Here is a 13,123-nt window from a genome sequence, read left to right on the forward strand (position 1 = left end):
GCTCAAACTCGGCTTATATCACAGTTGTTTCCGATGAGTAGCTTTTTAGAAGCATTAAATTAAACATATATCAAAGCACACAATGAAAACAATCAAATTTTGATAACTAGTATTTCAATACACAAAATACTCAGTAATACTGCTCTTGTAGTTTATCTTTCTCAAAGCATGCAATCAGCTTTAGATGGCAATCTCCTGAAGAAATTACTAGGAACTGAAGGCATCTTGCTTCTAAACCTAGGATGCCTCAGCAAATACAAACCTGTTGCCAAAACTACAATCTTAAAAGGTGTGACATACAATGCTACGGCAACAATCAAACAAAAGACGACAAACAAACAGCTTGCTCTGGGATCTCTCCAGCTCAAAACAGCCTGAAACCTTTCTCCTTGTGTTGCAATGTCCCCGACCACCGTTTGAATCCTCCCTGCAACACTACGAAGCCGATCATACCTCATTTTTGTAACGTCTTGTGACTTGGATGACGGAAATGTGTCAAACTCTTCATCTAGTTCGTCGGGTTGTACTGCTTCTGCCCATGATAGTTTAGTATCCATGTGTAGTGGATGTCGTGGGCGCGACCTGAAGTTCCATACTCCAATAAGGAACATGTAAAGAAAGATCGTTGGGAGGATTAATTCCGGAAAACAGATTAAAATGAAGAAGAGGATATGAACTAGGATTGAAGTTATTGGGTTTTTCCAATGGCATACATCTCCAAGCCATTTGCTCATTGAGAGTACACCCGAAAACAGAGAAACTACTCTGAAGAAGTTTGCTTTACTTCTTCTCATGCTCCAAATATGAGAATCGACGTCTAACATGTACTCGACCACTTCTTTTCTAAGTGGTGGCTCGGCCCGGCCTAGTCTCACTGCAACAATATTCATGGCTTGATACCTTAAACTGTCTAGTTGGTTTATGGTTAAAGGATGTTGGTAATGCATTTTGGGAAGTAAAGGCTGACTATAGAGATAGATCATGTTTGCTAGAGATAAACAAGTGAAACGAAAGGCTAGTTGGAGCTCGCCAGTTTTCTTTAATCCGGATGGCTGTAAGACGAGAAGTGGGTAAGAATGAGTGTATATTCTATCTGTTTCAAGTGTGGATAGCCTTATTCTTATTTTTCCAATTCTTGCATCCTTTGCTGTTGCAGACTGTTCACCTCCCAAATGGGAATTATCGAACACACCTAAACTAACAACGGTACATGGGTCATAAACTTCCCATGTGTACTGCTCATTCCATTTAGGATTGAAGTTGTCCAGTATGGTTCGGGTTCTGACCCACTTTTGACCATACTTAGCGACACAGTAAGCATCTGTTGTTTTCTTCCCATCTTTTGTTTTCATCCCTTGGAGTCCTTGTGCACTTAAGATCCCGATTTCCAGGATCCCAATTGGTTTTTTCCATAGTTGACGGGCTGTGGGGCGTTGGTCACTAATGTACATAGTTGATTCATCTAGTACATGATAACCACCATCAAGTGAAGCCCGGAGATGAATCCGGGTTGAAAACTTAAGCTCCATTCTTCTTTCTCCCTCCAGCATACCAAACCCGAACTGTTCAAGATTGAACCACCGGGAATGGACAGCCCTATGGTCTAACCGCTTCTCAAAAGCATTAAGTGGCAAAACAATTCTGCCAACAATCTCTTCTTTTGAACTGGCTTTATTTTCGAGTGTTAGCACCAATGACTCTTCAAATGGTTCAGCTGCCACAAACACCAGATCTTCGTTCCATAGCGGATTTGTGGTTTTTGTTGGAGACAATTTGGTTTTGAGAATTTGATTCCCAAGTTGAGCTTTAACAAAAACTTGTGGAAGTTGTGATTTGTCTTGACTTTCAACATCTTGTGCTTCAATAACGTTAACCCGAAGGTACCAAAGTTTAGGAGAAACGTAAACCTTTGATCTCACGCTAAAAATGCCCTCACCTTGAACCTTTGCAGCATCAGAATGCCATGCTTCAGGAAAGGCCTCATCAGCTTGTGTTCCCATCCAAACTGCAAGCATTATCTCACCTTTTATCTTCCTTTCACCCTTTCGGTCCTCAAGTCTATACCACTGAGGTGCTAACGGGCTATCTGGTGGTACTCGTGTCGGGACCTCATTCATATCAAAAACCACCTTCCCTAAATAATCATCTCTTGCTATCATATCTTTATCTTTGACATACACTTCAAGAACCGTTGACTGTATCTTATCTTTTGAGAATGCAAATACTTGCTTCCATTCTGCATAAGTTCTCTTCTCAAAATGCTGTGTTTTTCCTTTATAGTTGCCGAGTTTCACTTCAACATAGGGATCACAGCTTGCTGTCAACGGGTTTATGGGAAGATCTCGGGCCTTCTCCACCCGAACATAAAGATAGTGCATTTGTTCCACAAGATCATAAGTACTCGTTACCCTGTCACTGAGTATCCACCCTCCTCCTCCCCTTATGCCCCCATGTGGCCACCTCTCACCGAGCTGTGGTTTCGTTTCCTTGAGCTTGTAGTCATCTTGGTTTCCTGCAGCTGGTTTAGCACTCATTCTTTGTTCTTATCCTGGAGAATTGAACCAAATAAAACATTTATCAAACTATATAATGCTAACATCAAATATTATAGGCAGAACATAGTTTTTTTCAAATAGAACAAAAGGCACCAGGTATTGTATATCAGACATTATGTAAAAAAGTTAGTACCTTTCTTCACTAAATTGGATCTGCAAGATTGTCTATACGTTTCTGCTAAGCCTCACAAGTTCAGTTATATATATGCATTTTTGGTTTCTTTGTTGCTGTGAAACTGTGAGATTTCATGGAAACTGAAATATATATTTGTTGTGAAACTGAAATATATATTTGTTGTGAAGCTGAACTTTTGTAGATGATGTTCATAGTGAATCTTTGCCTTTCTTCTTTTTCTCAAAGGAACCATCAACACTATAGTGGAAGGAGAACCTACCAAAAGTTGCTTTCGCTAAACGCAAGCATCACTGTTAGTCGATACCTTTCTTCGTATTTAGCCTTTTGCTTTTTGTGTAATCATTGATTGATAAAGTTGGGACAAGTCAAGGAAACTATCTCTCCGTGTTCTATGTTGTAATTCAAGTCAGTAAAGAGCATACGTATTTGGGGTTGCTTACTTAAACAAGTCTCGTGTAATTAAAAACTTCAATTACATCATAACTTGTTTTTCTGAATTAACCAAATTTCAAGCTATGTATTGAAAACAACTTATAACATAAACGCTTCAGTTAATTAGTCCGAATACTGAGAAGAGTGAAAATCGACGATAATTAAGGTCACAAGTCATTTATAACTCAACTGTAAATTTAGGCTATGACAAAGTTAATATTTCCAAGTTATTACTCTAACTGTAATTTAGGCTGCATGTGTTAGATTCTGTCTGAAAACAAAAACAAAACTTCACACTAATCATCATATGATGAAACTTTGTCTCAATGACCTTGGGATTGCTATTAAGCCTATAGTTACATTTATTAAAAAAAGATAAGAGGTAGTAAACCAGTAGTTATATGCAAAGCAAATGAAAAGCAGTGGGTATGCAGAAAGTTTTGATGCCAGTATGATCAAAGATTAAAGAAAGATGCTTTTTATATATATATTCTTTCAGCTTTATTCTCTCCTTTAGACTTATATATTTTTTCATCTAGAGATAAACTCAACTTTATTCTTGGTAAGGGCTCTTCTCTCACACACAATGGAGAATATATGGTGGATTATCAGCATCTTGAATTTCCATGGTGGTATGAGATGACTCTTTGTTTAATGTTATGAAGAACAAAACAAGTAATCAAAGAATGTTTGATTAAAAAAAAAAAAAGTAACTGCTCAGTGCCGCCTTCCGTGGGTTTTGAGCCCCAATACCTCGACGGTGTATGGGGGAGGTTAAGATGTAGGCAGACCTTACCTCTACCAAAGTAGAGCGGCTGCTTCCAGTTTCTACCTAAATGATAGAAAAGGCCCTCCAACCTTTGCATGGGATGAGGATCGAACCCATGACCTCTATCTCCGGAGGTAAGGGTGTTTACCACTGATCCAACCATGCTGCTTAATCAATAATCAAAGAATGTTTGATTATTTTATTTAATTCATATTTTGTTGCTCTAGAAGCTACTTTGTTAAACATATATAGTGATCCAATAGTCACAGGTCCTTATTACACTTCAAAACCCATGAAATACACAAGTTAATGTTGAATATACACAACTCTAAAAATTAAGTCACTAGGAGTTTGTTGCATATCTAAGCCCATACGCTCAAATTGATTCATTTATTTTATTTGTAATTTTCCCAAAAAATCAATAGTGAATCTAAAAAAATGATATTCTGAGTTATGAGTAATATATAGTTAGACGTACCAAAAAGAAATGTAAAAACAAAGCTACACACACAAATACGAGAAGATGAAACACACATGTCTTGTGTGTAAAATACGTATTCAAAGAATCAACGTTGGATCTCATGTATGATGCATTTCTTAACCTCCATTCTTTTAATATGACACCGAAATTTCACCAATATATACACTCTATCACTTAAGTTCAAACATTGATTTGAACGACATTGAACCTAACAAGTAACTAGCTTTATGAAATTTGTTTATATATATAGTTAAAGACAAACCATAAGAAATTGGGTGAAGAAAACTACTATGGTATATGATATATAGTTGATGAAAGTGAAATTATATCCACATGTAGACTTGTTTGATATGTATATGGTTTAGTTATAAAAAATATCAGAAATATATTATGCAACTTCTTACTGATTAAAACAATAATGAAAATTTTGGATTTGTTACAAATCGTTAATGTTTATTGAATTTTCTAACAAACACTAAAAGTACAAAACAGAAAAATGGGACAATAATCAGCAAAGGATTGAAATAATTTATTCATCTTATTAATTATTTGCAAGCATCTAATGGAGATCCACACAAACACCGGTTATGGAAATAAGCCGTGCTATCATATGATTGCATCTTTCCCCCTGCTGGAATTTCGCCGCACAGTCTGTTATAACTCACATTCAACTTCTGTAAATCGAGTCCAGCCAAAGTGTGTGGTAAACTTCCATATATCCTGTTATGATTCAAATCTAAGGAAGCCAAGCTTGCAGGGAACTCTTTCACCGTTGAGAAGTTAAACTCAAACAAGTTTCTTGAAAAATCAGCGGCTTCAATGGTCTTGTTGACTCCAAAAAACACTGATATGTCTCCCTTGAGCCGGTTTCTAGACAAGTCTAACCATGTAAAGTTCACCTACATTTACAACTTATGTTAATATATGTAATGTTGTAAAAAAAAAATAGTGAATGACTTTGAACAAATGTAACGTAATAGGACATATGTATGTACGCCCTAGCTAGCGTACCTGAGACAATGACTTGGGTATTGTTCCATTAAGGAAGTTATGAGACAGATAGATGGCTGGGACTTTCCCACTGAACGCCCCGAACGAATCAGGAATGGATCCAGTTAACCTGTTTCGGTCCAGGTGAAGGGTTTCAAGATCTGGCAATGTAGTGAGCTCCCATGGGATGGAACCATTTAAATTATTGAAAGACAAATCGAGTGTCTTTAAGCTCTTGAGTTGGCCAAGGAAAGAAGGTATTGGACCGGATATATTAGTCCAGCTGATGGTAAGTGTTTTAAGGTGGGTGAGTTTGGTGAATGTTGCAGGGATTTGTCCGGTTAGGTTGGTGAGTTTACGAAAGATCAAGGTTTCTAGGTAAGGGAGGTTGGCAATGGCGTTGGGGATCCGAGAGGAAATGTTGCTAGAAAAGATGGTGAAGGAGGTAATTCGGTCGTTGTAGAGGTCACATTCTACATGTTCCCAGTTACAGCAGTCCGAGTTCTTTGTCCAAGAGGCCAAAACACGAGGGTTTCCAAGAGATTTTTTTATTCTGAGGAGGGTCTTTTCGTCTTTCCGGTTGCATCGTTGGGACATAGAAAGAGGGAGAGTGAAATAAAGAAGGGCAATGGTTATGGTGAAGGTGAAGAATGAGGTCTTCATGTTTTGGGTGAGATTTTAACAGTGAAAACCTCTATTTATATCAAGGAAAGGGTAAAGATTGTGGGCAAATTTGTATAATGTATGCAGAGGGAAGACTGTGTAAGTGATAATTGTAAACTATATATGAAGATAGAAAGATGTTGATCAACACTTCCAATATTTGTGTTATATGCGAGAATGTAACTACAATTAGCTGTTCTTGGCAGTTCTATTTACCTACCTTAGTTATGAAATGGCTATTGTATGAACTATGTAAGAAAAACATTTTTTTTTTACTATATATATTATATTTGTCAAACTGCTATTAACTTGACCTTGATTAGCATTTAGATCTATTAATTTGATAGAAGATGTAGATATTTCTTTGATAAACTTCATCTGCACATCAAATCTTGTAGCAAAACCCAGAGATTAAAGCAAAATCTCATGTCATGTCAAGAAAGACCCATACATGTACAACGTAACAAGATACAAGTTTATCAAATTTTGAACCATTGTTCTTAAAGAAAACTACATTACAATGATTTAAAAATAAAAATGAAGTTAAACCACGAATTGAAATTGTTAAAATTAAACGATTCGCTGAAAATGTACACGAGAGATCTATTGGTTCCGGTTGCATATTAACTTTACAGTGTTAGTAGCAACTTCTCTTTGTGTTTACTGTTTATGATGTTTACAACAATCATGAAGGGGGCTCCTTCCACTGTAATCTGTTTAACCCATCTCTAATGGCTCTACGGAACTCACCGTTGTGGAGAATGAATGAAGAAACGTGGCCACCAGTTACCCATCTCACTTCTGATCCTGGCCAAGCTCGTTGGACCTCCAACACAGAGTGTTTAGGAATGTATCCATCATCCTAAGAAACATCAAGGTCAAAATGTCAAAAGGAAGAAAATAATGGACAATAGTGGGTGTTTGGACATGCATTTTGATAGTATGTGGTTGTAGATGATCAAAATCATATAATCAACCATGATAAAACGGCTAACATCAACATTTTTTTTATTACTAAAGAAACTACTAACATATAGAACGACAGTTAAGCCCGAACATGATATCTTGGTGAAAGAAGTAGAGGTTGTGTAGATTGGAAATAAAAATCTCTCAAATTAGGTTAAAGAAAGCAGGCTTTCTTTCACACTTCAATGAAAATGCTCATCTAACCCTTAAATAAACTGATAATAAGAAGCAGAATCAAGCAGAATCTAATTAAGTTATCCAAACATAAGAAACTAATTGTTGTGATTTTAAGCAACAGAAACACTTTCAAAAAAGAATCTCCAAGAAACCCAAAACAATACATGCATGGTTTGAGCAACATCTAATGGAAGTTGTGTAGTGACAACCGACAACCGATAGTTCTCAGCTTCTCACCCTATTTGTAATTAAACATAAACGATTGTATACACATATACAAAGGGCTTATTTTTCTTGTGGAAAAACAAAGGTTGTCCAAAGTAAAGTACTCACCGTAGCAGCCACAAGAATAACTGCATTTGGGTTTTTGGGGGTTGGAAAGCGTGTGACATCGGTGAGAGATAACACGTGCCTCATGCGCTCTTGTACTTCATCCAGTGTCATAGCTGCCGAAAGATCCTCTCTTAGTGCATCCCATGCAGTGGCATGCTTCAATACACCTTCACAGAATGCCACAACAGCTGAGTGCGGGGATAGAAACGGGAATGTAGCTATTGGAGTAGGGTGTAAGGATCCAACCATGGCAGCGTGTACTCCACCTAAACAAGCAATGAAATTGAAGTTTCAAATATGATGATAATCTTGAAAAAAATATATAAGATGGAACAAAAAGTTCATTATATCTAGAGGTAGCAAATTGGACAGGAGGGGAAGGGGCCAAAGTGATTTCTGTCTATAGCCTTTAACTAGTTCATTAATAGATATTGTGCCAAATATGATTTCTGTCTTTAGCTATTATAAACTTAAACACACTTCGGAGAACTAATGACCAGTTTAGCCCATTTCCTTTATCGCTCATCTTCTTTCACATGTTTAGTCCACTAGAGATAAAAACATAACCAAAGTCAAACTATTCATACTTAGGGTCAAACTTGCCACCTCTGATTACAATCAACATATCATTTTTCATATTTAATGGATAAGAACTATAATTGTAATGAAATATTCATTTCCTTAATGTCTAAGATACGAAAAAATATACATGTTTGCACTGCAGTATAAAGAAACTATATTTTTAAAAACATCTACTAGAAGATGTGTAATTGGCCATTTCATCTCATTTTCAAATCAAATTTTGCTCTTCCACTGCAAAAATAAGAATAAAAATTAACTCACATGTTTGTCCTTTGAAAACAATGTTATCTAAATGAAGAGCAAGTGTGTAAAGAAATGTTGGCTTTTAGGCATCAAAGTACAGTTAGTGAGAGAAAAAAGTAATATGGTGGCCAACTGAAATATATTATGTAAAGGTTGATCAAGAGAGTGTAAAGTAAAAAGGTTACCCATGCTTAGACCACAAACACCCATTTTTCCATAGCCTGCTTCAGAATCTAACCAATGTAGAAGACTGCGAGCTTCTTCAATGGTAGCTCTTCCCAATAGCAACAAATCACTCACACATAATAATTTTGATCCACTCTGCAGAGATGGCCGTCTTTGTCCATAAAAAGGGCTGCATGGTTTTTATAAAGAATGAATGATAATGACGTGAGCAAATGAATCAAGTATGTGATTGGTTATTACCTCTCAAGAACCATTGTTGCTATATTTTCCTTCAAAAGTGGCCCGCCAAGACGCAACCTTCGCTCAAAACTATGGTCCCCAGTACCTGAAAATTAAGCCTGAGTGAACAGATATAATTCAATCCAAAACATTAGAAAAGGGTTCATATCAAAACATTAAGGACAATAGAACCAATGTGAGAGGGAGATCAAGATTAAAATGGTGTTTTCTGCTATGATGTGGGACGATAAATTGAATGGAATTTGACAAGCCTGAATATAAAGAAGTATCACGAGTAAACAAGTCAAGACTCAACAAGTTTGTCAACCATTCAATCGTTTATGATGCCCGGCATCATAAAAAGAGAGCAGAAACATTACAAAGAAGTATCACGAGTAAACAAGTCAAGACTCAACAAGTTTGTCAACCATTCAATCAATTATGATGCCCGGTATCATAAAAAGAGAGCAGAAACATTACATGATTTTATCACAAAATTACACTAATTATAGACAATGCAAATCTTCGATGATGCTTCATGCTAACTATTTATATCAAAATTATCTCACATATATCTGATGCTATACTAATCCAGTTATATATGGAACTTATAGCACGGTCATACTGTGGGGAACATGCAGTTATAGGTTCTTTTAAGCTAAAAAAATAACATGCTTACACACCCTTCAATAGTTATTTGCAATAAACAATACCTTACAAGATCAAGTTAACCAAGGGTTATTCTGGATTATCATTCAATTAGATTGTGAAAGATATAACACACTGAATGAGCAACATTTTGTTTATTAAACTTCTATCATATGACTGCATGTTGTTCATTGACGACCATTTCAAGTAAATTTGAACATTGTGCAGATAAAACTATTTATGTACCGCAAGCTTCGAGAACATCCCCTGTCTAGGACTCTAGTTCTTACTCTCTTAAGAGTCTAAGTTGACATTTGTTAATAAGAGCCTATAGAAGATAACAATGTATGCCTTGTATGGAATGATTATACTCAGCACTGCACACTTCGGGTCCATATATAGTGCAGAGTGAACAGCTTTTAAATTGTTAATATGACTATCTTTCCTAAGTTATAGAGTTTGTATTAGCTTTCATAGACAACCAATGTAACACTCTGTCAGTTAAAATTCCACAACACAATTCTCTCTCCAACGAATTTACAACTCTTTCAAAGATCTATCTTACAATGATGACATATAACACCCAAATCAAGCTTAATAAAATTGTTTAAGTGCTCATTAAGTTCTCGTTATCGATTAATAGTTTTGTTGGCTTGCATAAGTCCCTTTATGCTTTAAAACAAACTTCTACACAGTAATTTTCTAGGCCTAGGGAATAAACCGAAGTTGACTTTCAATGGTGGCAAATGGTTCCACTTGCTCGGAATAACAGTTTTTTAAAAGAGCTTACAATGTTGAAGATATTTTCATTAGTGGCAACAATGTTGACCGGTTAATAAGCTAATATCAGTCATGGATTCTTCTAGCATCCCAGAGGCTAAATGAAGATGCAAAGTCACTTATCAACTAGGTCTTCATTACAATCACAAAAATGGACTCCCATTCAATATACAATATACATGAAACCATTTGAATGTAATGTTGTTAAAGCTTCGACTTCAAATACGAGTATCAATCACTAGTCAATCATCAAAACAATGCATCTATACACTTCAAACTATCATCAAGTTCAATCGCAACATAACTAAAATTAGCTTTACATAATCTACAAATATTATCTCAAACCCAATCATATTCACAAGAGTAAAATTGTTTTCAAAAAGAGTCAACTTCTGGTGTACCTGCAAGATGAACAACACAAGCCATTTTGTGAGGAGGCACGAATTTTGGGGCAAGGAAAGCGACTCTTGCAGTATGACTCTCAGGAGGCAATGCATTGATAAGTTGTTCATCACAAGGAGTCCTAAAAACACCTTCTTTCAAACAAGCACTTTTGGTTTCCCAAACTGTTCTCCACATTGGCTTAATCAATCTTGGACCTTCGACAACCGGAAATATTTGCTTAATCATTTTCTCTAAAAGATCAAGTTTTGTGCCACCCCATCCTCTTGAAAAAAAAGGCGTGCTTAGCTTTGTTCTGTGCATACATGCACCATACACATGGTCTAATACATAGTGAAACATTCCTATCTTTATAGCCACCATACTCAAAACTTGAAATAATTCAAGAAAACACTTGAAAATTTACTAAGCTTGTAACTTTTTGTCAGTTTATATAATTTCTTACAGACACAAGATTAATTGAAGATAGATACAGCCAATGTGACATAAATCATGAAAACACTATTAAAATTAACCAAGTTTTTAACTTTTTAAGAACTTCTATAAACTTGTAACAAAAACTTGAATTCACCACAAGATGGGATTAAAGATACATACACCACAACGTGAAATCAACTAAAAAAAACCTTATATAATCAACCAAGCTTGTAACTTTTTATCAATTAAAAAAGTTTGGAATTAACTAATGAATTTACCAAAAGATAGATACATCACAATGTGAAATCAATCAAGAAATCCTTAAGAAATAGTAAAGCTTGTAACTTTTTGCCAATTTATATAAACCTAAAACAGAACCACCAATCAAAACACTTGAAAACACAAAGATTGGAATTTTTAATCAATACCCAGTAATTTATAAACCAAAAATCACAAAAAGATTGGATTTTTAATCAATTTGAAAGATTCCCTGATGAGAAAATGGACTGAAATTGCAAAGTTCGATGTCGGTTTGATGAAATACACAATTTTGATGAATAAAAAATGACCCAATTCAGTAAGTGGTTGAGTGGTAATGTGGTATTTAAGAGATTGGTATTTAGCATTGATTGAAAGCAATTAATTAATTAAAAAAGAAAATTAGATGTATTTTATGAGAAATTGAAAATGGAGGTATTTGTTTGGAAAAACCAAAGAAAGAAAGAAAGAAGGTGGAATAGGGAAAACTGTGGGCGAGAAAGAGAAGAGTATACAGATATCTACATGGAATATACTGACAGGGTGGATAAGACTATGGGCTTTTTTAGCCACCACGTCTCAATCGCTTTCAGTTGTGGTCAATCATGTGATTTTTAAGGTTTTGTAAGATGATCATCTATCACTATTTAATCTTTTCTTTGAAAGGAAAAGTTTTTGATCATTTTTAGATTTAGGGCAAAGCTAATTTTCCTCGTATCATTATGATTTTATAAGATGTCTTCCAAGGGGACTATTAACCATAGTTCGATATTTTTTACTCGACTCGAAATATGATTTTTCGACTCGTGAATGATGGTATTTGACCCAAAGTCTTTGTCCCACATTGGTATGGGAAGAAAAATGTCTTGGTAGGTTGACTATATAAATATGAGTTATTAGTTATGTTTTATGGACTTCATTCTCGTGTGAGAAATTCTTGAGAGGTGAGTTTCTTGTAAGAGTGAACTTTTGTGAAGGTTTATAGATTGTTGAGAGTTAGCGTCTCCATTCTTGTAATCCACCGTTTGTAGTGTTATTTGTGGTAGTGGATTAGACTCTTTGAGTCGAACCAAGTAAATATTGTGTAGTTTGTTTTTTCTTGTTTACTTTATTATTGGTTATTTGTGTGTTGATTTCTTCGTTTGGGTGATTGATCCCAACAAAGTGGTATCAGAGTTGAGGTAATAGTGACGAATCTCTTTGTTGGCCGTTGGATTGTCGTGAAACTTGGGCAGTAGCTTCACAACACATAGATCCAAAATCTGACCGTTCAGATTTTGATTGGAGGTTTCAATCGCGAGATATTATTTTTCGAAGTTGGCTGCAGAAATCAACTGGGTTTTCTGCACAGCTGTAAGAAAACGAGCATCGTGACTTTGTTCACCGTTGGATCGTCGTACTTTTCAAGAAGAACGTTCAGGTAACATAGATCTACACTTTCACCGTTGGGTTTTGTAATTCGCACTTTTGTTAGATAGATCTAGATCGTTGAAGTTCCTACTAGAATCTGTTTTTTGGTGAGTTATTTTCAGAACAATCTTTTGTTGGTTTTTATTGTTCTTGAGTTATTTGTTGCAGATATTTGTTGAGTAAAGATGAATAGTAATGGTTCAAAGTTCTCGATCCCAATATTTGATGGGAAGATGGATTTCACGGTTTGGAGGATGACTATTGAAGATGTGTTGATACAACAAGGTATTGATGAAGCCTTAGAAGACACAAAACCAGATGATATATTTGATGATGTTTGGAAGACGATGCAGAAGAAGGCTTCGAGTACAATCAGGTTGGCACTTGCTCCCGAAATTAAATATAGTGTTTTGAAAGAGAACACACCGAAGGGTATTTGGGATAAGCTTGCGGAAATCTATGCTTCAAAGTCGTTG

The 13,123-nt window shown here is 35.7% G+C and overlaps 3 protein-coding genes across 3 annotated transcripts; all 3 read right to left on the minus strand.

Annotated features, from left to right (window-relative positions):
• Window positions 1–83: 83 nt before the first annotated feature.
• On the minus strand, window positions 84–2,822 carry LOC122590539 (FT-interacting protein 1). Its single transcript, XM_043762735.1, has 2 exons — window positions 2,689–2,822; window positions 84–2,548 (listed from the first exon to the last, which is right to left on the minus strand). The coding sequence occupies exon 2, from the start codon at window positions 2,532–2,534 to the stop codon at window positions 162–164; it is 2,373 nt and encodes a 790-aa protein (XP_043618670.1). The 5' UTR covers window positions 2,535–2,548; window positions 2,689–2,822; the 3' UTR covers window positions 84–161.
• A 2,096-nt stretch (window positions 2,823–4,918) lies between these two features.
• Window positions 4,919–6,026, minus strand: LOC122590543 (polygalacturonase inhibitor-like). Its single transcript, XM_043762742.1, has 2 exons — window positions 5,385–6,026; window positions 4,919–5,272 (listed from the first exon to the last, which is right to left on the minus strand). Exons 1-2 carry the CDS (start codon window positions 6,024–6,026, stop codon window positions 4,919–4,921), a joined length of 996 nt encoding a protein of 331 aa, XP_043618677.1.
• A 454-nt stretch (window positions 6,027–6,480) lies between these two features.
• On the minus strand, window positions 6,481–11,184 carry LOC122590542 (protein ABHD18). Its single transcript, XM_043762741.1, has 5 exons — window positions 10,562–11,184; window positions 8,754–8,838; window positions 8,513–8,682; window positions 7,503–7,768; window positions 6,481–6,888 (listed from the first exon to the last, which is right to left on the minus strand). The coding sequence occupies exons 1-5, from the start codon at window positions 10,923–10,925 to the stop codon at window positions 6,712–6,714; spliced, it is 1,062 nt and encodes a 353-aa protein (XP_043618676.1). The 5' UTR covers window positions 10,926–11,184; the 3' UTR covers window positions 6,481–6,711.
• Window positions 11,185–13,123: the final 1,939 nt, after the last annotated feature.

Source organism: Erigeron canadensis, chromosome 3, assembly GCF_010389155.1.
Source record: "Erigeron canadensis isolate Cc75 chromosome 3, C_canadensis_v1, whole genome shotgun sequence".
In the NCBI taxonomy this organism is placed as follows: Eukaryota; Viridiplantae; Streptophyta; class Magnoliopsida; order Asterales; family Asteraceae; genus Erigeron; species Erigeron canadensis.